General features: G+C 48.5%; 1 protein-coding gene and 1 long non-coding RNA gene across 31 annotated transcripts in view; one reads left to right on the forward strand and one right to left on the reverse strand.

The window, feature by feature from the left end:
* Nucleotides 1–983: 983 nt before the first annotated feature.
* The window catches only part of BCL2L1 (BCL2 like 1), a 60,332-nt gene continuing 35,190 nt past the window's right edge, over nucleotides 984–26,125 (reverse strand). For 18 of the 30 annotated variants that reach the window (XM_009437014.4, XM_003316899.5, XM_003316900.3 and 15 more), the window contains one exon: nucleotides 984–2,624. In XM_009437014.4, the coding sequence (XP_009435289.1) occupies nucleotides 2,487–2,624 (138 nt within the window). In that variant the 3' untranslated portion in view covers nucleotides 984–2,486. Of the gene's footprint in view, nucleotides 2,625–3,528; nucleotides 3,686–13,408; nucleotides 13,819–26,125 lie in introns of all 30 variants that reach the window. The other 12 variants (XR_008541188.2, XR_010154187.1, XR_001712181.4 and 9 more) reach the window with 4 other exon arrangements.
* Nucleotides 11,668–26,125, forward strand: part of LOC134809162 (uncharacterized) — a 42,462-nt gene continuing 28,004 nt past the window's right edge. The window contains exons 1-2 of the long non-coding RNA XR_010154194.1: nucleotides 11,668–12,003; nucleotides 23,004–23,182. This is a non-coding gene — a long non-coding RNA (uncharacterized LOC134809162). The remainder of the gene's footprint in view (nucleotides 12,004–23,003; nucleotides 23,183–26,125) is intronic.

The following is a 26,125-nucleotide window of genomic DNA, read 5'->3' on the forward strand; positions in this document are numbered from 1 at the left end:
TCCTCTGCTCTACTGTGTAGAAGCTGGCCACAAATTCTCGGCTGGGCATGGGGATCACTGGAGGCCAGGTGTTCAAGACCAGCCTGGGCAAAATAACAAGATCCCCATCTCTACAAAAAAAATTTGAAAATTAGCCAGGCTTGGTGGCACTCACATGTAATTTCAGCTGCTCAAGAGACTGAGGCAGGAGGATCACTTGAGCCCAGGAATTTGAAGCTGCAGTTATCTATCACACTACTGCATTCCAGCCAGGGTGACAGGGCAAGACCCTCTTAAAAAACAAATAAATACTCTGACCTATGTCTTGTCTCCTGTACAGGGGATGAAGGAATGCTACACAGAGGCCAAGAAGAATCTGGACTGGCCTTGCTGGGTTGGCTAATTTAAAAATTTTTTTGTAGAGACAGGGTCTCACTTTGTTGCCCAGGCTGATCTTGAACTCCTGACCTTAAGCAACCCATCCCCCACCCGCAAAGTATTGAGATTACAGGGTGTGAACTGCCACTTTGTTTTTCTTTTGTTATAGGAATGTCAGTCACAGAACCTTCTGATAGGTGAGGAAAGGCATCACACCTTTCCCCCACACCCTACAGCAGCTAGAGCCGTGCTTATGTCTGTCTCTTCCACTAGAATGAATGCTGTGTAAAGGCAAAGGTTTTGTTTGAAGAAGTCCCCAGTGCCCAGGACTATGTCTGTGTAGAGCAGAGCTCAGTAAACACTTGCCAAGTGGCTGTGTCTCCCACTAGAATGTCAGCTCCTGAGGGCAGAGACTGTGTCTGTCCTGTTCACATGCAGCCCCAGTGCCCAGCACACAGCATCTACTCAGTAAAACCCTGTCACCGTACAGGTAGATAAATTCAGGCCCAGAAGGAAGGAAGGACTTGTCCAAGGCCCTCCCCTGAGGGCAGCAGAGCCAGGACCAGTACCCAGCTCTCCAGCGGCCCCTCCTTTCCCCGTCCCGGAGCACACAAGAGCCCAGGCTCTTTGTTCACTGAGTAAACACAGTTTATTACTGAACTGCACTTTCACCTTCACACAGACTATTTCAAAGAGCTGGAACAAGTGTGGGGTGGGGGTTGGGGGAGGGGCAGGTGCCCCTCAGGAGCCAGGACCCTCGGCCAGCTTCCCTGGACCAGGGCAGGGGAGGGAGCATCAGGCCGTCCAATCTCCGGGCACCAGCTCTCCATGTGCACGCGCACTGCAAGCCAGCAGCTCCTCACACATAAATACAGACACGCTTAACAAAAATAGTATATCATCTTCACAAGGAATAAAAACTAGTCTCAAATATGTACAGCAGAGAGCCCGGGGTGGCTGGGACCCCTGGGGATGAGACAGGCCAAGGGTGGAGCAGAAGAGAGAGGGAGGCCTGAAGAGCTCCTGGCCAGGCCACTCTGGCCTTGGCAGCCTGGCTGCCCAGGCTGGACAGGCATGGGGCACAGATCTGCCTGGCCAGGCAGGACTGGCCCTTCTAGTCAGCCCTACCCCACCCCATGCAGCAGGCTCTCCTTCCTGCCCTTCCTGCCTGAGGTAGGGAAGACCCTGGGGCTCCCATAGCTGTTCCTGATAGCTCCCTTTCACCTCAGGGCTGAGTCCCCTGAACCCGCCATGAGGAGCAGCCCAAGGCAAAGATGCTACAGGCTGCTCTTGTAGGAAGTGAGGCAGCTGAGGCCATAAACAGCTCTGGGGCATCTGTCTTGGGCCCAGTTGGTCCCTCAGTATGGTCATGGGAGCCAGAGAGGGGAAGGGACTAGGGTGGTGCTGAACTGCAAGGGCCACCCTAGCTTTGGCATGGGGTGCTTCCTGCAGCTATAGCCCCCTCCCTCCTGGGTGGGGCTGGCCTCTAGCCAGAGGTTTCTGGAGGACATTTGGACTGGGAGTGAGGACTCTAGCCAGTCCAGAGGTGAGGAGGGAGTCCTGGTCCTTGCATCTTTATCCCAAGCAGCCTGAATCCCTAGTCAAAAGTGGCCCCTAAATGGCTCTTAGGGGGTAGGGATGGAAGGAAAGGGAACCCAGGTTAGTGTGGGGAGAGTGGGGGGAAAATGATCAATTCTGAGGCCACAAACATCAAAACAAAGGCAATCTAGTCTCCTTTCTGGGGAAGAGGTTCTGAAAACTTTCAAGCTCCCTGGCAGAAAAACATTTTCAGGGAGGCTAAGGGGTAAGGGTTGCACCAATCAGGTAGGGCCCTCCTGCCCCCAGCCACAAACCCTTCCATACCTGCCAGCCTCCTTTGGACAGATTTTGTGGAAATTTTGTGAATTCTGAGGCCAAGGGAACTGAGGTGTGGGGGTCTCACAGAAGTGTGATAAATTCTAGAAAACTAACTGCAGGGGACCAGGTCTGGGCCCAACCCTGTGATGGGCAGGTGGGCAGGTGGGCATGGGCTGCATGTAGTGGTTCTCCTGGTGGCAATGGCGGCTGGACGGAGGATGTGGTGGAGCAGAGAAGGGGGTGGGAGGGTAGAGTGGATGGTCAGTGTCTGGTCATTTCCGACTGAAGAGTGAGCCCAGCAGAACCACGCCGGCCACAGTCATGCCCGTCAGGAACCAGCGGTTGAAGCGTTCCTGGCCCTTTCGGCTCTCGGCTGCTGCATTGTTCCCATAGAGTTCCACAAAAGTATCCTGCAGGGAGAGAGAAGGAAGGCGCAGTTTTAGTCCTCAGAGAGTGATGTAGGTGGGTGGGGAAAGGGGCCATCTGCATGCTATGGCCTTGGTGATGTGAAAAACTGTAGCCATCTGTGCCCACTCTGGGCCAGGTAAAGGGCTAAGGGTGGTCCTCTTTCTTGACCCTCCATTGGTGATAATCAAACCGTGTTACTGCTGAGAAACAGGTAGAGAGGAGGAAAGTGCCCTGTCTGAGGTAAGTCAAGAAGTAGCACTTACTCCAGAATCCAAGGTGGGAACGAGATGGGCAGGGTCAGGGAACTGATGGAAGCCAGGTGGCTGGAGCAGAGTGCAGGAGAGGAGGGCATGGGGGAGATGATGGTGCAGGGGTGAGCAAGAGCCAGACCATATGTGGCCTGGAAGCCGCAAGGAGCCTAGAGTTGAGTCTGAGGGTAGTGTGGAGTGTGGAGCCACTAGGCCTCAGATTTTCTACTGCTGCACCAGAGGGAGGGATAAGGAAGCCCGGGGCTAAATCCCCAGGGTCATTTGAAGCCAATTCAGGGGTAGAATGGGTCCTGGGACTTCAGCCAGAGGCTCCTCCCTCTGGAGGGAGCCTCTGGTGGGCAGGTTGGTGACAAGAAGAGCAGGGCAGAGGAGAGAGGGTAACAATGATGCAGGACTGACAGGCCTCCATCATGGGGTCTGTGAGGCCTTGTCCTGGACATCCTCCACTGCAGGGGGTGTGACTCTGGGCCCAGGAGGTTGTGATCAACAGCCCTCTGCCCTGAATCTAAGTCAGAAGGGAAGCACATGATAGGGGGAAGGAGGAGCTGTGGGCTAAATTACCCAGCCCAGGGCGCAGCAGCCTGTGGGGCAGGGAGAGGGATGCTTAGAACGTAACTTTTATGAGTAAGCGTAGTACCCAATTTGTCCTTTAATCCTCCCAACAATTCTGCAATGCAGGCTGTCTCTCCCCATTTACAGGCCAAGAAGCTGTGCCTCTGAGGGTCCAGGGACTAGATCAAGGTCACCCAGCTGTGTCAGTGGTGGAGCCAGAATCTAAAACTGGCATCTGGCACCTAGAAATATGTAAGAAAGAAGTAAGTTCCAGGCTGGGTGCGGTGGCTCATGCCTATAATCCCAGCACTTTGGGAGGCTGAGGTGGGTGGATTGCCTGAGGTCAGGAGTTCGAGACCAGCCTGGCCAACATGGTGAAACCCTGTCTCTACTAAAAATACAAAAATTAGCCGGGTGTGGTGGCACGCACCTGTAATCCCAGTTACTCAGGAGGCTGAGGCACGAGAATTGTTTGAACCCGGGAGACGGAGGTTGCAGTGAGCAGAAATCGCACCACGGCACTCCAGTCTGGGTGACAGAGACTCCGTTCAAAAAAAAAAAAAGGAAGTACGATAGTACCGTGTGTGTGTGTGTGTGTGTGTGTGTGTGTGTGTGTGTGTGTAAAATGAATGAGTTACTGGCTGGTTCTTGCCTCTCTACCAAGACCTCTGCCACACTGGGCCTACATTTCCAACCAGTCCCAAATGGCCGAGTGGCTGCTCCCTCAAGACAGGCATGCCATCTCCAGTTGGCCTCAGGTCTCACCTATCAATTTGCTCACTTATGACCCCTGCCTTGGCCCACTTCCAGTCTTGACAACCCCCTCAGTCCATGCTCCACACAGAGATTTCTAAGAACACTGGAAGCCCTCCAGCAGCATTCTCCTGCACTTAGAAGGGCAGCATCATTTATTTTTGTATCCCTGGTACCTAGCAAAATGCCATGTGCACTGAGCTGCTAACTTGACTGAAGGAATCCTCAACATTAAGGCAGTAGAGAGCAGTGACCCATGAATCTCAGCCCTTGCAGAAGCACACTCCGTTCAGTCACTCCAAGTTCTCAACCTTCCCAGGGCTTCCATCACACCTGAAATAAAGTCCCCACTCCTTACTCTGGCCAGCAAGGTCTAGTGGGATCTGGCTCCAACACTTTCTGGCCTCCTCCCCACCCCTGTCCCCTGAACTTCACTCCAGTCCCACTGGCCTCCTTGCTGTTCCTCCAATGTCTCCTGCCGCAGGAGTCTGCTGTTCCTGCTTGCCTGGAGCACCTGACCCCAGGTCATCGCCTGCCTCACTCCCTCATTTCACAACCATGACTCCCCTCAAATGTCACCTCCTAGGGGAAGCCTTCCCTGACTGCCTTGTCTAAAACAGTACACCACCCCCGTCTCTCTCTGCCTGTCCCCTTACCTTCCTTGATTTTTCTTCTCAGTTTTTTTTTTTTTTTTGAGACACAGTTTTATTCTGTCCCCCAGGCTGGAGTGCAGTGGCACAAACTGGGCTCACAGCAACCTTTGCTTCCTGGGTACAAGCGATTCTCCTGAGTAGCTGGGATTACAGACATGTGCCACCATGCCCAGCTAATTTTTATATTTTTAGTAGAGATAGGGTTTTGCCATATTGGCCAGGCTGGTCTCGAACTCCTGACCTCAAGTGATCCGCCCGTGGCCTCCCAAAGTGCTGGGATTACAGGCACGAGCCACCATATCTGGCCTTTTTTTTTTTTTTTTTTGGAGACAGAGTTTTACCCTTGTTGCCCAGGCTGGAGTGCAATGGCGCGATCTCAGCTCACTGCAACCTCCGCCTCCCAGGTTCAAGCGATTCTCCTGCCTCAGCCTCCCAAGTAGCTGGGATTACAGGCACGTGCCACCACACCTGGCTAATTTTGTATTTTTAGTAGAGATGGGGTTTCTCCACGTTGGTCAGGCTGGTTTCAAACTCCTGACCTCAGGTGATCTGCTCACCTCGGCCTCCCAAAGTGCTGGGATTACAGGCATGAGCCACCATGCCCAGCCACCATTTTTTTTTCTTGTTTTTAAAAGATGTGCCCAGACTGACTTTGAACTCCTGGACTCAAGCAATCTTCCTGCCTCAGCCTCCTGATTACAGGAACTACACTACACAGAATGACCACCATGCCAGCTTTTCTTCTCAGTGCTTTATTTTTTAATTTTTAAATTTTTGTGACAGTGTCTCGCTCTGTTACTCAGGTTAGACTGTAGTGGCGCAATCATGGCTCACTGCAGCCTTGACCTCCTGGGCTCAGATGATCCTCCTGCCCCAGCCTCCTGAGTAGCTGCCACACTACAGGCACACACCACCATGCCTGGCTAATATTTCTAAATTTTTTGTAGAGACAGGGTCTCACTTTGTTGCCTAGGCTGGTCTCAAACTCCTGGGCTCAAGGGATCCTTCTGCCTTAGCCTCCCAAGTGCTGAGATTACAGGCGTGAGCCACCATGCCCGGCCTCACCACCTCACCACATTTTCCCTCCATTAAGCTGTACTTCTCATAACTAGATTCTGTACTTTGTTTTTGTTGTGATGTGTCTTCCATACTAGATGTGTCTTTTTTTTTTTTTTTTTAGACGAAGACTTGCTCTGTCACCTAGGCTGGAGTGCAGTGGTGCAATCTTGGCTCACTGCAACCTCCGCCTCCCGGGTTCAAGCCATTCTCCTGCCTCAGCCCCCCCGAGTAGCGCCTGCCACCACGCCTAGCTAACTTTTGTATTTTTAGTAGAGATGGGGTTTCACCATGTTAACCAGGCTGGTCTCAAACTCCTGACCTCAAGTGATCTGCCCTCTTCAGCCCCAAAGTGCTGGGATTATAGGCGTGAGCCACTGCCCTCGGCCTATACTAGATGTGTCTTGATGAGGGCAGAGGTCCTGTCTCGTTCCTATACACCCAGTGCTCAGAACAGTGTCTTGCTCTGTAAATACATGAGAATACATGAGTTAACAAATGTATTGCATGTCTACTACATGTCAGGCATTGGTATCCCATTTCATCTTCATCAGAATCCTGAGCTGTAGATTTGAGCCACATTTCACAAATAAGATTCCTGAGGTTTAAAGCAGGGAACACTCAGCAAACAGATAGCAGAGTCGGGATCAAACTGCAAGACTGCCTAGCTTCAAAGGGAGGGCTGCTATGTCAGGACACTTCCCTGAAGTTGGAGGCTGGAGGGACCTGTCCTGTCAGTAGTGCTGAAAGGATGGATTTCCAGGAGAAGGAATGTGGGAGCAGGGTTGAGGTGGAGGATCTGGGGAAAGGAGGGCACTAGGGCCGTGGCTATGCTTCCCTGTCTCCCGCTCCATCCTAGCTAGCCTCTGCGGGTCTTGGCAGACAAAAATATTCTTACAGGAGGTTTGATTTTGTTGCTCCCAAGTACACCCAGGTGGAGTCACAAAATAGGCTTATCTGTGATGGGGGAGAGTTCCACACTATGAAGAGCATAGGAGAAGGCCCTGGTTATCCCAAGAGGCCAAATGTATCTCAAGAAACCAGGGACACTGGGGTTGCAGCCAAAATGGGAGAGGCCTGGCTCCCTTGATGGGAACTTTCCTGAAGTAGACGGCTGGCAGCCACAGGAAATTTTCAGCTCTGGGGCTGGGTTGGAGTAAACAGGCGCTGTCCCCACAAGGGCACAAAGCATTCACTGTCCAGGAACAGTCATTCCTGGGTGGAGGGAACATTCTCATTTCAGTGCCATAGAAACATTCTCATTTCACCTGCCCCAGCTTCCACTCATGTGTTCCTGGTCATGACAACCTTCATTTCCATTTCAGCTTCTTTTCCTGGGGAAGGGGAGTAGTATTTCCAAGGGGTGTGGATTCTAAGGATTGCTTTTGCAGAGACAGCATGAGCAAAATGGGGCGTGCTGTTCCAGGGCGGGTGCTGGAGAGGCGGTGGCGTGGGTATATTTAGCCCATGGTTCACACGACACACTTGGAAATAAACAGAGCCATTTTCTCAGCAGGCGGCTGCTCTGGATAAATAAACAGGATTGCAGAGCAGCCCTGGTCTGGAAAAGCAGAGATAAGCCCCTACTGCACCTTGGGTGGCTCCCACTGGTTTTAACCAGGCTGGCATGGTAGGCAAGGGATGAGGTTTAAGAGTGGGTTGCAGGGAGGTCTCTGATGTCACAAAGGTTTCTAGGAGACCCAGGCCCAAGGGCCTGTCTGCATCCTCTGCTTGAGTTAAGAGGAAAGTGGGGTAGCTGACTTCCATGTGGGGGTTTGTAGGGCCACTGGCGACAGGCAATGGCTAATGACCTCCACAGGAGAGTCATGGATTCCTAGCCAGGTAGGCCCATGAAGTCAGCAAGGCCAACCCACCTGCCCATTCTACGTTTCCACTGCTGGTTTGTAGTAGAGCCTACACTAGAAAACTGGGTCTCCTGACTTGGCCCCTAGGAGATGCCCAGGCTAGTATCACTTTCAAGGTCCTTCTTCCAATACTTCAAGAGGCTTCAACAGTCCTGGCCATCCACTTGGAATGGCCCCACACTACATACTCCTGAGTGCTTCAGGCCCTGGTGCCTTTGCCAACACTGTCCTTTAACTGGTCACTCCATATCTTCCTCAGTTAACCAACCCCTACTAAGCCTATAGGACTCCATTTTGGAGTCCCCTCTTCCCTGCTCATCCCTCTCCAACCTCTGGGATGAATGTCTCCTTTCTGCTCCCAGACTCCTTGGACTTCTGTTTATACCAGGGGTATGCACTGAGGCTGGCATTGGAGACTCAGCCGTGAGCAAGGCTTCCATGGAGCTTATGTTCTAGTCCATTCTCAATGGTGGTAAGATCACCTCCAATGGCGTGAAGTGAAGCATTCTTAGACATTACAGTGATTTGTGGCTCTCCACAGGGCCACAGCACATAAGGAGATATAGAGTATATAGTATATATAGTAAATACCTCAGCTATGCTATACTATATATACTAGTATATACTATATACATACTATACATACTATATATACAGTATGTATACTATATATATAGTATATATACTATATAGTATATATACTATACATACTGTATATATACTATAGTGTATATATACTATAGTATATATACAGTACTATATATACACATATGCTATATATATAGTATATGTGTATATATAGTATATAGGTATTGCCCTCCCATGAAATTTGAATACCTCAGCTATACTATACTATATATACCATATATATACACACAATATGTAGTATATATAGTACTGTATATACTATATATATACTTTACATATACTATATATATTATATATTATCTATATCTATATCTATATATACTATATATAGTATAGTATAGCTGAGGTATTCAAATTTCATGGGAGGGCAATTAGGACAAAAAAATCTGAAAAAGACTCCTTGCAGGGGTGGATGATAAAAAGAAAAGGTTGAGAAACCCTGTCTTACTGGGAAGCAGAGAGGATAACAAGAAAAAAAAAAAGATAATTTTAGAGATGATAGGGTTTTAAGTCCTGGGGAGGTGACAGAGAATATCTGGGGGAGCTGGGCACAATGACTCATACCTGTAATCCCAGCACTTTGGAAGGCCGAGGCAGGCAGATCACCTGAGGTCAGGAGTTCAAGACCAGCCTGACCAACATGGTGAAATCCTGTCTCTACCAAAAATACAAAATTAGCTGGGTGTGGTGGCAGGCATCTGTAATCCCAGCTACCTGGGAGGCTGAGGCAGGAGGACTGCTTGAACCCAGGAGATGGAGGTTGCAGTGAGCCAAGATCACATTATTGTACTCCAGTCTGGGCAACAAGAGCAAAACCCTGTCTCAAAAAAAAAAAAAAAAAGCCTGTTTTAGCAGAGTTAATAAGTGCAAAGGCCCTGAGGTGGGAGGGAGAGGAGGGGTGTTCCTGGGTTGATGGCCGCTGTGTGCCTGGTTTCCCCCAACAGTCTGGGGGCTCAGTGCAGGCAGGGACCAAGTCTGGCCCAGGACCTACTCAGACAGGCACAGACTGACTTCAGCTAGATCTCTGCCCAGAGGCAGCCAACTGAATGATGCAGGTCACCTTGTAGGTGCCTGTGACCCTGTAGAAGTCAGGTGAAAAGGTTGGCATGATGCCCTGAGGAAAGGGGCCCAAGTGCCAGGGGACCAGCCAGAGGCTGAAGTATAGTCCCTACTTGAATCTGATCTTTTAGTTCCCATCCTGGCTTCACTGCCCACATTTCCTTTTTTTTTTTTTTCTTGTAAATTTTTGGAGAGATGGAATCTCACTACATTGCCCAGGGTGGTTTCAAACTCCTGGCCTCATCCTCTACCTTGGTCTTCCAAAGTACTGGGATTATAGGCATGAGCAACTGTGCCCACCCTTCCCACTTCTTCCAAGTAGTGTGACTTTGAGCAGGTTACTTCACCTCTCTGGTCCATGGTGTCCTTGCTTTTCTTTTCTTTTTTTTTTTTTTTGAGATAGCCTCTCACTCTGTTGCCCAGGCTGGAGTGCAGTGGCATGATCTTGGCTCACTGCAACCTCAGCCTCCCAGGTTCAAGCAATTCTTCTGCCTTAGTCTCCCAAGTTGCCTGGGATTACAGGCACCCGCCACTACACCTGGCTAATTTTTTGTATTTTTAGTAGAGGTGGGGTTCCACTATGTTGGCCAGGCTGGTCTGGAACTCCTGACCTCAGGTGATCCACCTTCCTTGGCCTCCCAAAGTGCTAGGATTAAAGACATGAGCCACCGCACCCAGCCCTTACTTGTTAACAGTAATAAAATACTTTAGGAGCTGAGGCAGGAGGATTGCTTGAGCCCAGGAGTCTGAGACCAGCCTGGGCAACACAGGAGGACCCTGTCTCTACAAAAAAATTAAAAAAAAAAAAAAATAGCTGGGTGTGGTGGTATGCATCTATGGTCTCAGCAACTCAGGAGGCTGAGGAGGATCTTTGAGCCTGGGAGGTCAGGGCTGCATTGAATCATGTTTGGGGCCACTGTACTCCAGCCTGGGCAACAGAGTGAGACTCTGTCTCAAAAAAACAAAAGATAAAAACAAAGAAACAAAAAACTATTATTATGACAGCTGACCATTACCAAACATTTCAGTGTTTCACCTGTGCTGGGCACTGAGCTAAAGCACTCTATGCACACTAGGCCATATTTCCCAATTACATGTACAATCATCATATTCACTTGAGAGATTATTTTTTGTCCTGTCTCCCCCACTTGACTGTGTGTGGCTCTGTCACCTGTATCTCTAGAACCTGGTGTGCTATACTTGGAACACAGCAGATGCCATTCTAAATAAATCTATTTTAGAAGAACAAATGAATGCTTTCATTTGATCCTCATAACATTTATCAATAGCCCCATTTTACATATGTGAAAATGGAGGCTCCAGAATTTACCCAAGATCCCTATCTAGGAAGTGGCAAGAGTAGGATCTGTCTGAGTTCTGGCCTCACACCATTCTTTTTCTTTTAATCTATCCAAGATAGTACTTCATTCACACTCGTTCTGATGTCCAATCTTGCCATCTTAGACCCTGCTATCTCTACCCACAGAAAACCTGACTTCCTTAGTGACTTCAGCAGCAGCGCACACTTCCTGAGCACATACCCTGTAAGGTACTCTTCTTGGTTTTTTTGTAGATTAGTTCATTAGTTGTCTCTACACTCTGTCAGTGGGTACTACCATTAACCCATATAGCTGATGGATATGTGGCCCACAGATGATTTGTGAATTGCTCAAGGCCAATGTAGTGAGCTGGTGACCTAACTGGGATGCCTACACCAGCAATCTGGTTCAGTGCCTTTACTCCTAACGTTGATGCAGCACTCTGCTCAGTTTCTAAAGGACAATCATGGGCCAGGTCCATGTACTTCTGTGGCTGAGGAAGGCCTTCATTCTAAGTCCAGGTAACCTGAGGCTCAGAGATACTGAGACCTAGCTAAAGTGGATAAGTGGCAGCTAGCTGTGATGGCTCACACCTGTAATCCCAGCATCTTTGAGAGTTCAAGGTGGGCAGACTGTTTGAGCTCAGGAGTTCGAGACCAGCCTGGGCAATATGGTGAGACCCCCATCTCTATAAGAAAAATCTTAGAAATTTAGCTGAGTGTGTTGGCATGCACCTATAGTCCCAGCTACTCAGGAGACTGAAGTGGGAGAATTGCTTGAGGCTGGGAGGTTGAAACTGCAGTGAGCTGTGACAGCACCACTGCACTCCAGCCAGGGCGACAGAATGAGACCCCGTCTCAAAAAAAAAAAAAAAAAAAAAAAAAAGGGAAGCCATTTTTAAGCCCCAGTATGTTTGGCAGCAAACCCCATATTCTGAGCTAGGGCCATGGCCCTGGGTCTGTCAAGGAGGGTAAAGTAGCCTGAGGCCATCAGCTGAATGAATAAGCACTGGCTCCTGCCAGCTGAGGGGAACTGGTGCCACAGGAAAAGGATGTGACGAAGACCAGGAGGGAAAGTGAAACCCTTCCGTCCTGGCTTCAGTGAGGAACAAGCATGCCTGTGCCAGACGAACCCTTCCTTCCTCTTGGGTGACTCTGGAGGGCCCAGGCCCATTGCTTCCTTCCTGCTTGGTTATTTCAGGAAAGAGGTAGGTGGAGAAGAGGAAGAGGCTACTAGCAGCCAGGAAAAGTGCCAGGGACACCAGAACTGTACCTTGTTCTGTCCTTCTCACATCCCTGCATTGGCAGGCTGTGAGTCACCTGCAGAGTCACCTTATGCTCCTGGCCTCAGTTTCCCTGAGGGAGAGGCTGATAAATGTGTGCTGAATAGACAAACATGGTCTTGCTAGAAGATCGCTGGGAGATGGTAGGAAGGGGGTAGGGCAAACGGAGAGGCCTTATCACTCTTTTGGCAGGGAGTTGCAGGCGGAGACTCGGAAGAAGTGAGGTTTGTGGTTGGAATCCACTTCCTCTGGTTTTCCCAGGGGAGCTGTTGGCTCCTGAGATGTGAGAAGAACATGGCCTTTCTCCTCTCCCCCACGGAAACATAGGCCTGGAGGTGGGCAACTTGGAGAGGCAGCTCAGTGGAGGCAGGGAAAAGAGAGGGGTGGCAAGACTGTGTTGGGGTCAACACCTCAGTCCAGCTGGCCCAGGTATGGGTGGGTGCCACAGCAAGCCTTTTGGCTTCTGAGCCTCAGTTTCTCCTGCCTTGACCTCCCTAGCAGTAGTGGTGAGATCAGGGGGTGTCATAGAGGGCTCAAGCCATCTGGGCTATAGGGAATATTTGGTGGTATCCTCACAACAAACTTCATGTTTATCTTCCTCCAACTCTGACCTGTTCAATTCAGCTGCCAGCCTCTCCTCCTCCACCTCCTCCCCCACCATTAGTTCTAAGAAGCTGTGCCTGACAGATGCACTTGCATTTCTCAGAAAAGGAAGCGGTTGTGCCGGGAGGAGATAACACCTCCGCTGGGGAATCGAGAAAGCTATCAGGCCTAGCAGTGCGAGTGTGGGCTCTCCATCTCTCTGGCTCAGAACCAGGGTGATGGGCTTGGGGGCAAAGAGAGAGAATTCAGAAAAGCATTTACTGGGGGCAGAGATGCCCATTTGGGGGCTCATAACCTCCTTCCCTGGAACTGATGGAGATAAAACAGCTGATGTTTACTAAGTACCAGGCATGGTGCTAAGTGCTTCATGTGTAAGAATTTGCTTAATCCTCACAATAATCCCACCGAGTACATGCTGTTATTACTCTCCAGCTTACAGATGAGGAAACAGAGGCAGAGAGGACAAATCACCCTCCCAAGGTCACAGAGGCCACAAGTGGTAGAGTTGGGATTTGAATACAGGCAGTCTGTCTCCAGAGTCCAAACATTTAACTGTTCCTGGGTGGCTGCTATGTGCTCATATAGGCTCATCCCCTGGGATTCCGATGCCTCCCGTCATCTCAACTCTCTCATTTCAACCCTGGTGACTCCCTATTCTTTCGTAAGTAGATAGCCACAGCCCTCCATTCTTCTCCCAGTGTCCAGGGTGAGAAAGACCAATACTCACCCTTGGAACAGAGTCGGAGACTCCAGGGACCTTACAGCATGCCCATCCAACCTTCCATGTAATACTCAAGCTCACCACGAACACCCCCATTTCACAGACAGGGTTCAGAAGGGTGGAGTGCTGAAGTCCCACAGTGGGTCTGTTTCATTCTGATGGTCCACACCCATGGGAGTTGGTAGTCATCTCGAGGGCATTCTCTCCTTATGCACTTATGGAGAGCTCCCTCCTTCCTGGGTAGGACATTTCATCTTCGGACAGCCCCGTTGGAAAACTCTTCCCTGTCAGGGAGCTGATGCTCGTCTCCCTCTGTCTCCGTTGACTGGCTGGTCTTAGTTCTGCTCTCTCTCCGCTGCTGCTCTCCTGCTCTCCTCCAAGTATCAGTTGCCTCATTTGTGAAATGGAAGTGCTATCTGGATAAAGGCAATTAATTTCTACTTCTCTACCAAATTGGGCTGCCAGAGCACAGAGCAGGCAGAGAACCAATAAGTCTTGCAAACTAGATTAAGATATTTTGCTTTTGACCTCATCTGTACAATGTGGATTTTAAAAATCCTTATTTAATTTTTTTTTTTTTTTTTTGAGACAGAGTCTCACTCTGTCACCCAGGCTGGAGTGCAGTGGCACAATCTTGGCTCACTGCAACCTCTGCCTCCCACGTTCAAGTGATTCTTCTGCCTCAGCCTCCCAAGTAATTGGGACTACAGGCATGCACCACCATGCCTGGCTAATTTTTTTGTATTTTTAGTAGAGACTGGATTTCACCATGTTGGTCAGGCTGGTCTCAAACTCCTGACCTCAAATGATCCACCCACCTCGGCCCCCCAAAGTGCTGAGATTACAGGCGTGAGCCACTGCACCTGGCCCAAAATGTCCTTATTTCAAAAGAATACCATGAGGATTCAAATTAATACATGTAAAGGTCTTAGAACTGTGCATGGCACATAGTTAACTTTGAGTAAATGTCTGGTTTATTGTTCTTACTAGTAGACCATGGCTCAGCTTGTGTCTCGGAGCCTTCTCTATGGCCTACAAGGGCCTGCAGGGTTTTCTCAGCTTCACCTAGGGCCAGGCTGCTTCATTCCTCACATGCCATGTTCTGTTCAGACTCAGGACCTTTGCCCACACTGGTGCTTCTACCAAGCTCTGTCCCACTTATCTCTGAGGTCTTAATCCACAGGTCACTTTCTCAAGGAGCCTAGCTGCTCACTTCTTCCCCCATCTGACCATGGGCTCTGTCCCCTAGGCCTTGCCCAGTGCTGGGTCCAGAGAAGGTGCTGAAGAGTCTGGCTGAGTGTTGGACAGAGAGGAGGGAAGAGAAGAAAGGCCAGTTCCCACTCTCTTCATCCCTTTCCTCACTGCCTGGCAAAACTAGAAAGAGGCCCCAATATAGCAGGTGATTATGCAAGGTGTCCAGTATTCTCCAGACACTTTCTCTCAGGATAAGGAAAGGGGACAGGAAGCTTATGGGAAAGTTCTAGAAAAGGCATCTTTTGCACTGTGCTGAGGCAACAGGCAGGAATGGGGTAGCAATCTCCAAAAACTAGGACTTCTTTCTGAGGTCTTTGACCCCAAGTGCTCCATAGTCCAAAGCAGCTTCTCCTTCCTCCTCTCCGCCCAAAGCTATGGCGACTCCCTTGTCTGGTGCAGATCAGTGCTGGATGCTGTGGGGAAGAGAGTACTGGGCTGACAGTCAGTGGATGTGGATTTTGTTTCCCAGTTCCATTGCTGATTTGCAGGTGAGTCCTTTCCCCTGCCTGAGACTCTGGGAAAGTATGGGCCTTTCCCCAACTGTCAAATGAAGTGGGAATCATCTCAAAGGGCTCCGTCTAGGGCTACAGCATAAGGAGAATGAAAGTAACTCATGCAGACAGATGAGTGACTACCGGGGTTCTCTCTCTCAGGGGTATCCAAAAGATCCAGTAATTAGTGTGTAAATTGAGAAGCAACATTCTGAAGTAGGAGAACTTGTTGCCACAAAGGAGTCTGATCCTTCTCCACCTCAAAGCCCACTGGGCATTGCTCTGAACCTGCAGGATTCCAGGGGAAGAGAGCAATAGGCACATCTATGACCAGGCAGACTCCTGGGCAAGGCTAGATCTTTCCACGCTCTAGCTCCTGTGGCCTCGACCTCTTCACCCCAGCACCGCCTCCAACTAGTCCAGACAAGTCCCAAGTATTTTCAGCCACCTTTATCTGATCGGAAATGTTTGGAATTCCACAGCAGAAGGCAACAGCTCTGGAGGATTTGGGGAAGGGAGCAAATCCCTGCAACACCCTTCCCTCCCCACTGTACAGATGAATGCTCACACCCCATGTAACCAAAAACTCAGGGCTGAAGGCACCCACGGTGTTGCATTTCCTTCTATTCTGTGATGTGATGGAACTGGGAAACAAAACCCACATCCACTGACTGTCAGCCTCGTACTCTTCTCTGCAGCATCCAACATTGATCTGCACCAGACAAGGGAGTGGGTTCCTTCTTGTTTTCTACCCTATTCATTTCTGCCCCAGTCCATTACCCCTTTAAGGTGCAGAACAGTAAGATGCCTGAGATGGTGAGAAGTGGGCTAGGGTACTTTGCTTGATGTCGAGGGAGGGGGCACCCAGAGGTGTGCTGTTCACAGTCAATACCCAGAGCACCACCACCAGGAGGCCTGGAAGCAACTCACTGTCCCACTTGATGTGGCCTGTGGACCACCAGAAATTTCAGAGCGTCACAGAGATGTGTGGTTCGATCCTGAGCAGGTAAGAAACTGAGGCCCAGAGGAAGTGAAGGGACACCTCCAAGGCTTCATACAGGGACAGAGCAGAGCCTGGTCTCAGGCCTCCTTACCCTGGAGTGAGACAGTGTGGCTTCCAACCCTAGTTCTGTGACTACCTGGTTGCAGGACCTGGAGCAAGACACTTTCCCCCTCCAAGCCTGGTGTTCCGGCTGCAAAATGAAAACAGCTGTACTTACTTCACAGGCCTAGCAGCAGAGTTAAATGGTCCATGGTAAGTGTTCTGTAAATGTTAGCTGCTGCTGCTGCTGCTGTTATTATTATCGTTATTAATTGAGACGAAGTCTCACTCTGTCTCTGTCGCCCAGGCTGGAGTGCAGTGGTGTGATCTCTGCTCACTGCAACCTCTGCCTCCTGGGTTCAAGCGATTCTTGTGCCTCAGCCTCCTGAGTAGCTGGGATTATAGGCATGTGCCACCACACTAATTTTTGTATTTTTGCAGGCTAATTTTTGTATTTTTAGTGGAAATGGGGTTTCGCTATGTTGGCCAGGCTGGTCTCGTACTCCTGGCCTCAAGTGATCCGCCTGCCTCAGCCTCCCAAAGTGCTGGGATTATAGGCATGAGCCACTGCACCCAGCCTGTTTTTTTACAGCTAAAAAATCAGTGGCTCCATTTGTGCTTCTCATAGTGTCTCTCTTATTTGTAGCTATAAACAAACAAAAAGTAATAGCTAGTATTTGCTGAACTAATATTTACTGTTTGAATTCTCAAAATCTTGCAAGTAGGTGCTGTTCCCATTTTACCAATGAGGAAACTAAAATTCAGCGAGGTGATGAGACTTTGCCTGAGGCCCCTGGTTACTAGTGAGGGCATTCAACTTCACAGCATGTTAAATTTACCAGTGCAACAGGATACATGAAGAGATTTTACTAAGACCTTCTTTCCTTCACCCTTTCACCTACCCAATATTTACTGAGAATCTGCTATTCTTAGGCCTTCGAAGTCAGAGATGACTTTAAGTACATGGAAGTAGCATTCCCCCCTGGTTCCCTGGGTGCCTCGAGGGGTGAGAAAGGGAAGAGTGTGCTGAGGCTACTCAGTGATGAACCCACTTTCCCCTAAGCCAGATCTGCAAGGACAGTACTTGCAGAGAGAGTTCCTCCCTCTGTCTGATCTTTATCTTGGAAACAAAAGTGATGCCACGTAGCTTTGGTGAAGCTATTAGATGAGCTTTCTAAGATGGGACATGACCTATTTGTAAGCCAGGCTGACCTATGGAGTTGTAGGAAGGCCCAGACAAGCTGCCTTGCCTAGCTTTGGACACTCAGTCATTCAACAAATCTTCATTAAGTGCCCACTAAGAGTCAGGCACTCTACTAAGCGCTGGGGATAAAGCAGTGACTAAATAGAATGAAAATTCGTACCTGTATGAGTTTATAATCAAATGGGAAGAGACAGGCAATAAACATGTCAGACGGTGATGCATTAAGAAAGAATAAATGTGAGAAAGGGGGTACAGAGAAACATGGAAGAAGGTAAGATTAGAATCCATGGTCAGGGACAACTTCTTAAGGAGGTGAATTTGATCAGAGACCTGAATGAAATGAGGAAACAGGCACTGCAAAGATCTGAGAAAAGGCTGTGGGAACAAGTGCAAAGGCCCAGAGGCAGGAACATGCTTGAGGTGCTCCAGGAACAGGAAAAATGCCAGTGTGGCTGAAGTCCAGTGAATGTGAGGAGACTGGTTGTGATGAGATCTGGAGGTAGCCAAGGGCCCGATTGTGTAGGGCCTGGTAGGCCATTTAAAGACTTGGGCTTGTCCTGGGAAAGCACTGTAGGGTTTTGAGCAGGGGAAGGACATGACCTGACCTTGGTGTTAAATAGCGTCCATCTGGCTGCTGGGTGGAGATCTCCAGGGGTCTGGTGAGATAATCAGGAAAATATGACAGTGGCTTAGCCACAATGGTGCCAGGGAAGTTGGTGAGAAGCAGTCAGTTTCAGAATTTATTTTTTAAAGTAAGGCTGGGCCAGGTGGAGCGGCTCATGTCTACAATCCCAGCACTTGGGAGGCCGAGGTGAGAGGACTGCTTGAGTCCAAAAGTTTCAGACCAGTCTGGGCAACATGGGAAAATCCTATTTTTACAAAAAAATGACACAAAGTAGCCGGGCGTGATGGCATGTTCCAGCTATTCCGGAGGCTGAGGTGGGAGGACTGCTGGAGCCCAGGAGGCTGAGGCTGCAGTGAGCCATGACTGCGCCACTGCACTTCAGCCTGGAAGACACAGCAAGATACTGTTCTTAATCAATCAATCAATCAATAAAAGTAGAGCTGAAAGGATTTGCTGATGAATTAGATGTGGACTGTGGGAGTTGCCTGCCCTCTTGGCCCTCTGTTTCCCATCTATAAAAGGCGAGAGAAGAGGCCCTTGGGGATTTCTTTCCAGTTTGATAACTATGAGGACCTATATGAAGAAAGAGATAAAGCAACTATTTCTGCTGCTCTCATGGAAGCAAAATCATTTGCTCACCAGGCCTCAAAGTGTGGATGGCAATAAGATGAGGAAGGCAGAGATGGACAGAAACAGTGCAGCAAAGGGAGGGCAGGGCTCTGCCTAGGCTGTGGCTATTCCACTTTCAGCACACACATTACCGCCAGGCATATGCCAGGCCACAGAGTAGACAGGCTCCAGTGGGAGCGGGGGTCAGGGTAGCTTGCTTTATATTAGGAGAGAAGAAGCATCAGAGCTGCCGTTGTCCAGGGCCTACTAGGCAGAAGGTGCTCAGTGACTGACTGACTGAGTGAATGAATGAATAAATAAATAAGGTAATGCCAGAAGGCCAGTATATGTGCAAGAACTTCCCAAGTCCTTCCAAATTAACAGGAGGTAGGCCTGGTCCAAAGGATTGCTCTCCTGTCACTTTATCTGCTTATTCTAGGCTGAGCTTCAAGTTCTTGTTCTCTGTGAATGGGAGACTATGTGGTCTGAATCACTGAAGCAGGATTTTAGAGCTGGAAGGCAGCACAGACACATTTGGTCCACTCTATCCACAATTTCAGCCATCACTGCTTTGACCTTATATGTGATTCTGTTATTATTTACTTAACATTTTTCTTTTCAAGACAGGGTCTCACTCTGTTGCCCAGGCTAGAGTGCAATCGTGTGATCAAGGCTCACTGAGGCCTCAACCTCCCAGGCTCAAGCAATCCTCCTGCCTCAGCCTCCCGACTAGGTGGGACTACAGGTGTGCATCACCATGCCTGGCTAATTTTTTTTTCTTTTTCTTTTTTTGTAGAGATAAGGTCTCACTATGTTGCCCAGTCTGGTCCTGAACTACTGAGCTCAAGCTATTCTCTCACCTTGGCCCCCCAAAGTGCTGGGATTATAGCTGTGAGCCACTGTGCCTGGCCTACTTAACATTATTCTATCAATTTACTTACTTTTTATAAATTTAAATACATGTACTGAAAATTCTCAATTTCTTCCCTAAACCTGTTCTTTCTGCATCTTTCTCATCCTTAAATCCCCTCTAACACTCATCTGTCAGTATATCCTGATGAATCTGTATTCCAAATTTATCTAGAGTCCCACCATTTCCCACCACCTCCACTGCTATTATTTGGTCCAAGCCAGTATCATTTCTTGCCTGTATTGTCCTAACAGCCTCCTTACTGGTCTCCCAGCTTCTTCTCGACTCCATGGTTCCTTCACCACATGGCAGCCAGAGGGGTCAGCAAAGTCAGTTTCCTGTCTGCTCAAAACCCTCCACTGCCTTCCCATCTCACCCAGAGGAAGAACCAAAATGTCTCACCACTGCTCACACAAACTTTCCTTTCCAATCACTTCTCCTCTGCTTACTCTGTTCTAGCCACACTGATCTCCCGTGCTCTTCCTCAAACATGCCAGGCACACCATTCCCACCCTTCGGCCTCTGCACTTGTTCTTTATGTCTGGAATGTTTTTTCCATAGACTGTTACATGGTTTCCTCCCTCAGACAGATCATGCAGATCTCTGCTCATATGCCTGCTCCTCAGAGGCCTTCCTTAATTATCCTTTATTAAAAAGGCAAACACATACCAAAAGCCGCCTACCACCGGCCACCTAATCACTCTCTGTCCTCTTAGAATGTAAACTTCATGACGGCCCGGCGCAGTGGCTCACGCCTGTAATCCCAGCACTCTGGGAGAACGAGGCAGGTGGATCACCTGAGATCAGGAGTTCAAGACCAGCCTGGCCAACACAGTGAAACCCCGTCTCTACAAAAATACAAAAATTAGCTGGGTGTGGTGGCGGGCACCTGTAATCCCAGCTACTCAAGAGGCTGAGGCAAAAGAATTGCTTGAACCCGGGAGTCAGAGGTTGCAGTGAGCCGAGGCTGTGCCATTGCACTCCAGCCTGGGCAACAAGAGTGAAACTCCATCTCAAAAAAAAAAAAAAAAGAAAAAAAAGAAAAAAAAGAATGTGAACTTCATGAAGGCAGGTATCCCCAGTAGCTAGAATAGTGGTTGACAGATAGTAGACACTTAGCAAATATTTGCTAAATAAATAAATGCAATGAAAAGGCAACTTATTATTCTTCCTATAAAGAGTATCATTTGCCCCAGATGGAAATCAACATAAAATACACTGACTATTAAAACAGAAAATGTCCATCTGCATATCACCTCTAAGTTACCTTGAAGATCCTGGTCTAACACCTTTACAGAGGAGATATTTGAGACCCAGGGCAGAGTCAGCCAGCTGACCAGAAGCCAGTCCAGAATGGTCCACAGGTACCCCCCAACATGCCTTGGAACCACGGCCCTGTCCCCCAGGGTGTGGACAAACAGACTGAATCTCAGGAAAGGTATAGCTAGGTTGGACCAAAAGAACCTATCTGAGGGGCCAGAAAAGCCCTCCCTAGCAAGGCATAGAGCTAGCAGTTTTCCTGAAGAGAACAAAGGCCAAAGAGGCATGAGTGTGCCAGGCTGGGAGAGCCTCATGGGGCTGCACCGTGGGTGACAGGCACGTACAAACCTGTAAGTGAGGTCCACAGAGACCAGAGAGCTGAGAGCAGAAATGAAAACAGGATAGGTCCCAAAGGGTGGCAGCTTCAATCCCGTAAACACCAGACAGGCATGGGGTTCAGGTGTAGGTCTGGAGACCCAGCTGAGCCCAGGGGAAGGATGGGACCTCCCCAGTCTCCTCCGTCAGTGATGATTACTCTAAGGTGAGCTGAGCAGAAGCACCACCAATCCAGCTATAGTAACACCAGACATCAGACATTAAGGAGGGAAGAGCCAGATCCACCCTTCTCATCTCCACATTCCAGATGGTCTGTCTCCTCCCAAACCCACTCCACCCATATGAGCCCTTGGGGATCCAAACCCTATTAAGAAGGGACTATCCATTTCCCATCTTTGAGGGGCTTAGTGAACACGGCTACAGGTGCAGGGGTGAAGCTAGAGATGTTGTAACTGCCAAGCCAGCAATGCCTGACCTACATCTCCACGGTTGGTTGCATACAAAGAAAAATACCAGGGATTTCCGTTGGTGTTCACCACATGCAGCTGCCAAGGGAAGGCTGGGCCTTCTGAAGGCCTGTTGTGAATAGGGCAAGACAAGTGATAAGCTTGCTGGGATAGGCGAGAAGGCTGGCCTTTAAATTTACTGGCTCTGGGGACCTCCCTAGATTTTAGAGACTCTATATAATTTTTACCTGCTTTCTACCAAGGTCCTCCATTAAAGCTTTGTTTTTCTTCTTCTAGTATATTTTTAATAAGAATTGAGAAAGACAGCCAGGCGTGATGGCTCACGCCTGTAATCCCAGCACTTTGGGAGGCCGAGGTGGGTGGATCACGAAGTCAGGAGATCAAGACCATCCTGGCTAACACGGTGAAACCCCGTCTACTAAAAATACAAAAAATTAGCCAGGCGTGGTGGCGGGTGTCTGTAGTCCCAGCTACTCGGGAGGCTTAGGCAGGAGAATGGCGTGAACCCAGGAGGCGGAGCTTGCAGTGAGCTGAGATCGTGCCACTGCACTCCAGCCTGGGTGACAGAGCAAGACTCCATCTCAAAAAAAAAAAAAAAAAAAAAAAAAAAAGAATTGAGAAAGAGAGAAAAAGAAGATTCTATTTGGAAAAATGTTCCCCAAACTAAACAGCTGTTCTTATTGTAAACCACTGGTATTTTCAGTGAGGCTCTAGTTCCGCACAGAAAAAAGGCAATTTGAAAGTTCCACATGGTCAGGTTCAAGAAACGTGAGCTTACTCCTGCTTTGTGGTGGCTCTATTTGGCTATGGTCCTGTCAATTAAGCACCACAGGCCTCACTTTTCTCATCTGACAAGTGTGGAGGATGGATCAGATGATCTCTAAGGCTTTCTCTCCAGTTCCAAAGCACTAAGATCCTATCTCCAGGCCCTTTTTTTTCCCCTCAAGGGAGCAGTGGAGTGTAAGGGAAAAGTAAGCTTTCTTGGCAGACAAAAGACTGAGTTCTAATCTCAGCAATGCCATTTATTAACTTACTGTGTAACAATGGCAACCCACTTCCCCTCTGGGGGCACCTCATTTTCTTCATATATAAACCAAAGACCCAAAAGTGCAGTGAACAGGTACTCTAGGAGGCCTTTGGCATTATTATTATGCCTCCCTTACATTGTTCACCCATTAGCATATCCTGGCCTCCCAAAGAACCTGTTCTTTACTTGACATTGCTCTGACTTGCAAACCCCTGTCCTTGAAAATTAACAGGTTCCAAGAGCTATGCCATAGGAGCCCAAAGAGCCTCTGGGTCCCCAACCCCCTTCTGATGTCAATAAAAAGATCACTGCTATTTATTCAATGTTTTGTATATGCCAGGCCCTCATGTGTGTTTAAAATTCTTATTTTATGAAGACATGGACGGTCACAAAGGTGAATTCACTTGCTCAAGATCGAACACACACAAAATGGAGGTGGTTCAAACCCAGGTGTGTCTGACTGCAGAGCCTGTGTTCTTCCCAGTAGAGATGTGGATGCAGCACAAATGGTAGAAAGGACCTGAGACTTAGTCAGAAGACCTCAGTTCACCCAAGGTAAGAGGAAAACCCTATTTACCTCCTCCTAGCATCGTCAGAGGTTCAATGAGATAATGTGTGAACACAAGGAAGCACTAGACAAACTTTAGTTAATGATCCTATGCTATTATTTTATGACTCCAGCCTGGGTTTCACCACATTTGCAGAGAGAGTGGAAGTAGCAAGCTGTAATATCTTAGAGATGTTACAGCCCCACTTCTCTGTTTTGTGTCCTACTCAGGCTTTCTTTTGTTCACATCTGGTCCATCCTTCTAGATTCCTGTTACTTGGACCCTCCAGGCCACCCAGCATGATACCCACAGTGTTCTCCCTGAAAGGCCATGGAGCGGAGGGAGTAAGGGGTAAATGGAAACCACAAGTCTTCTCTAAAACAGTGTGAAGTAGATAATCCAGACTTACCTTCCAGAAAGGGCCTCAAGCAATAAGAAAAAATAAAAAAAGGCAGAGAGAGCCAAGGGAAGCCCATGGAGACCATAGTTAAGTGAGGGCTTTTGAGTCCAATATATTGGACTTGTATTCTGTCTTTATTAGCATTCAACCTTAGGACTATAATTTAACTTACTTTACACTCAGTTTTCTAATCTGGACAATGAGGACAATAACATGTTTCCCAAGAAGGATTATTGTGAAGATTAAAAATACTACACTGGCCGAGTGTGGTGGCTCACACCTGTAATCCCAGAACTTTGGGAGGTCCAGGAGGGAGGATCATATGAAGTCAGGAGTTTGAGACCAACCTGGTCAAGACAACAAGACCTCCATCTCTACAAAAACAAAACAAAACAAAACAAACTACACTGTACCTTACAGCATCTTGCACATGGCAGGCACTCAATAAATAGCAGCAACTATACTGTCATTAGTAAATTAAGCACAGATGGGTCATCCCTAAAGGACCCTCTGATGGCCAATAGATGCACACTGAGAACCAGTGACTTGAGGCTCTCTATAGCAAGTGAAGCTCTGAACGGAGAAAATTCTCGGTCGGGCGCGGTGGCTCACGCCTGTAATCCCAGCACTTTGGGAGGCGTCGGCCTCCCAAAGGAAGGAGTATAACGCAGGAGGATAACGAGGTCAGGAGATCGAGACCATTCTGGCAAACACGGTGAAACCCCTTCTCTACTAAAAATACAAAAAAATTTAGCCAGGTGTGGTGGCACGCGCCTGTAATCCCAGCTACTCAGGAGGCTGAGGCAGGAGAATCGCTTGAACCCGGGAGTCGGACGTTGCAGTGAGCCAAGATTGCCACTCCACTCCTCCAGCTTGGCGACAGAAAGAGACTCTGTCTCAAAAAAAAAAAAAAAAAAAAAAAAAGAAAATTCTCAAACTCTTTCCCTGGGAGGGAGGCAGGCAGCTCAGTGTAGACCAGAGGCCTCTGATCAGACATATGTGGGTTCCTCATAGCTTCCAGGCTGGCTGTTTTGTGGCCAGTTACCCTCTCTGAGCCTGATTCCTTATCTGTATTAGACAATAAGACCATATGTTCTTCCTCCTGAGAGGCAGGTAAGGGTGTACTGTAAGAGTACAGGCGTCAGAGGATTGAAACCTGGGCTTAATCCTAGCTCTGCCACTTAATAGCTGGACCATGACCATGGCACCCTATTTAACCCTTCTGAGCTTCACTTATCTCATCTAAAAGCCTTCCTCTTTGAGTAGTTATGAGGATTATCAGATAATGTGCTGGTGCCTGGCAAATAGTAACAATTTCACTTGATACATGAAAGTGTTTATCTTATATCCAGGGCCAGGTACAGGAAGGCACTCAAGAAATGTGCTGATGGCCGGCGCGGTGGCTCACACCTGTAAATCCCAGCAATTTGATAGGCTGAGGTGGGTGGATCACCTGAGGTCTGGAGTTTGAGACCAGCCTGGCGAACATAGCAAAACCCTGTCTCTACTAAAAATACAAAAATTAGCCCAGCAAGGTGGTGGGCACCTGTAGTCCCAGCTACTTGGGAGGCTGAGGCAGAAGAATTGCTTAAACCCAGGAGGTGGAGGTTGCAGTGAGCCAAGATCGTGCCACTGCATTCCAGCCTGGGTGACAGAGCAAGACTCTGTCTCCAAAAAAAAAAAAAAAAAGAAGAAAGAAAAGAAAAAGAAAAGAAAAGAAAAGAAAGAAAAAGAAAATGTGCTGAACCAAACTCTCCACTTGGGTGGAAGGGTGTTAAGAAAAAAGATTCTCCTGTAAACTGGTACCCACTGCTGTGGGCCCAGGCTAACTACCCCTATTAAAATCCCAAGTACACATACCCTTGGCCCCAGTAATTCCACTTTTAGGGATTCATCCCCCCCAGATATACTGTATTCATATATGGGCCAAATGACAAATATACAGGGCTATTCATTGAGTGTCACTATTATAACTGCAAAAGACTGGAAAAAAATGTGTCTACCAATGGGAACTGGTTAAAGTATAGAATAGTGCCCTGTGTAGAATACTATGCAGCATTAAAAAGACTGAGAAAGCTTTTATGTACTGACACAGAAAGATCTTAAGAGATACAACTTTGATATTTGCATCCTATGACAACAAAATAATACCACTACTGTGTAATCAACCACACTAGGGTTGCTACCATCTCTGACTCTTTGTCTTTGGATGCTGTTAAGCTAAAAGCGGACCAGGATCCATGATGAGGTTCCTCTATCCTCTGGGTTAAGTCTGTCCAGGTAAAATAATAGGGAAAGAAGAATACCATTAAAATAAAAATTGGCTGGACACAGTGGCTCATGCCTGTAATCTCAGCACTTTGGGAAGCCGAGGCAGGAGGACTGCTTGAGGCCAGGAGTTCAGGACTAGCCTGGGCAACGTGGCAAGACCCTGTCTCTATAATTAAAGAAGAAAAGGAAAGGAAGAAAGGGGAAGGGAAAGGGAGGGAAGGGGAGGGGAGGGGAGGGGAAGGGTAGGGGAGGGGAGGGGAGGAGGGGAGGGGAAGGGTA

The sequence above is a fragment of the Pan troglodytes genome, chromosome 21 (genome assembly GCF_028858775.2).
Source record: "Pan troglodytes isolate AG18354 chromosome 21, NHGRI_mPanTro3-v2.0_pri, whole genome shotgun sequence".
NCBI classification, from domain to species: domain Eukaryota; kingdom Metazoa; phylum Chordata; class Mammalia; order Primates; family Hominidae; genus Pan; species Pan troglodytes.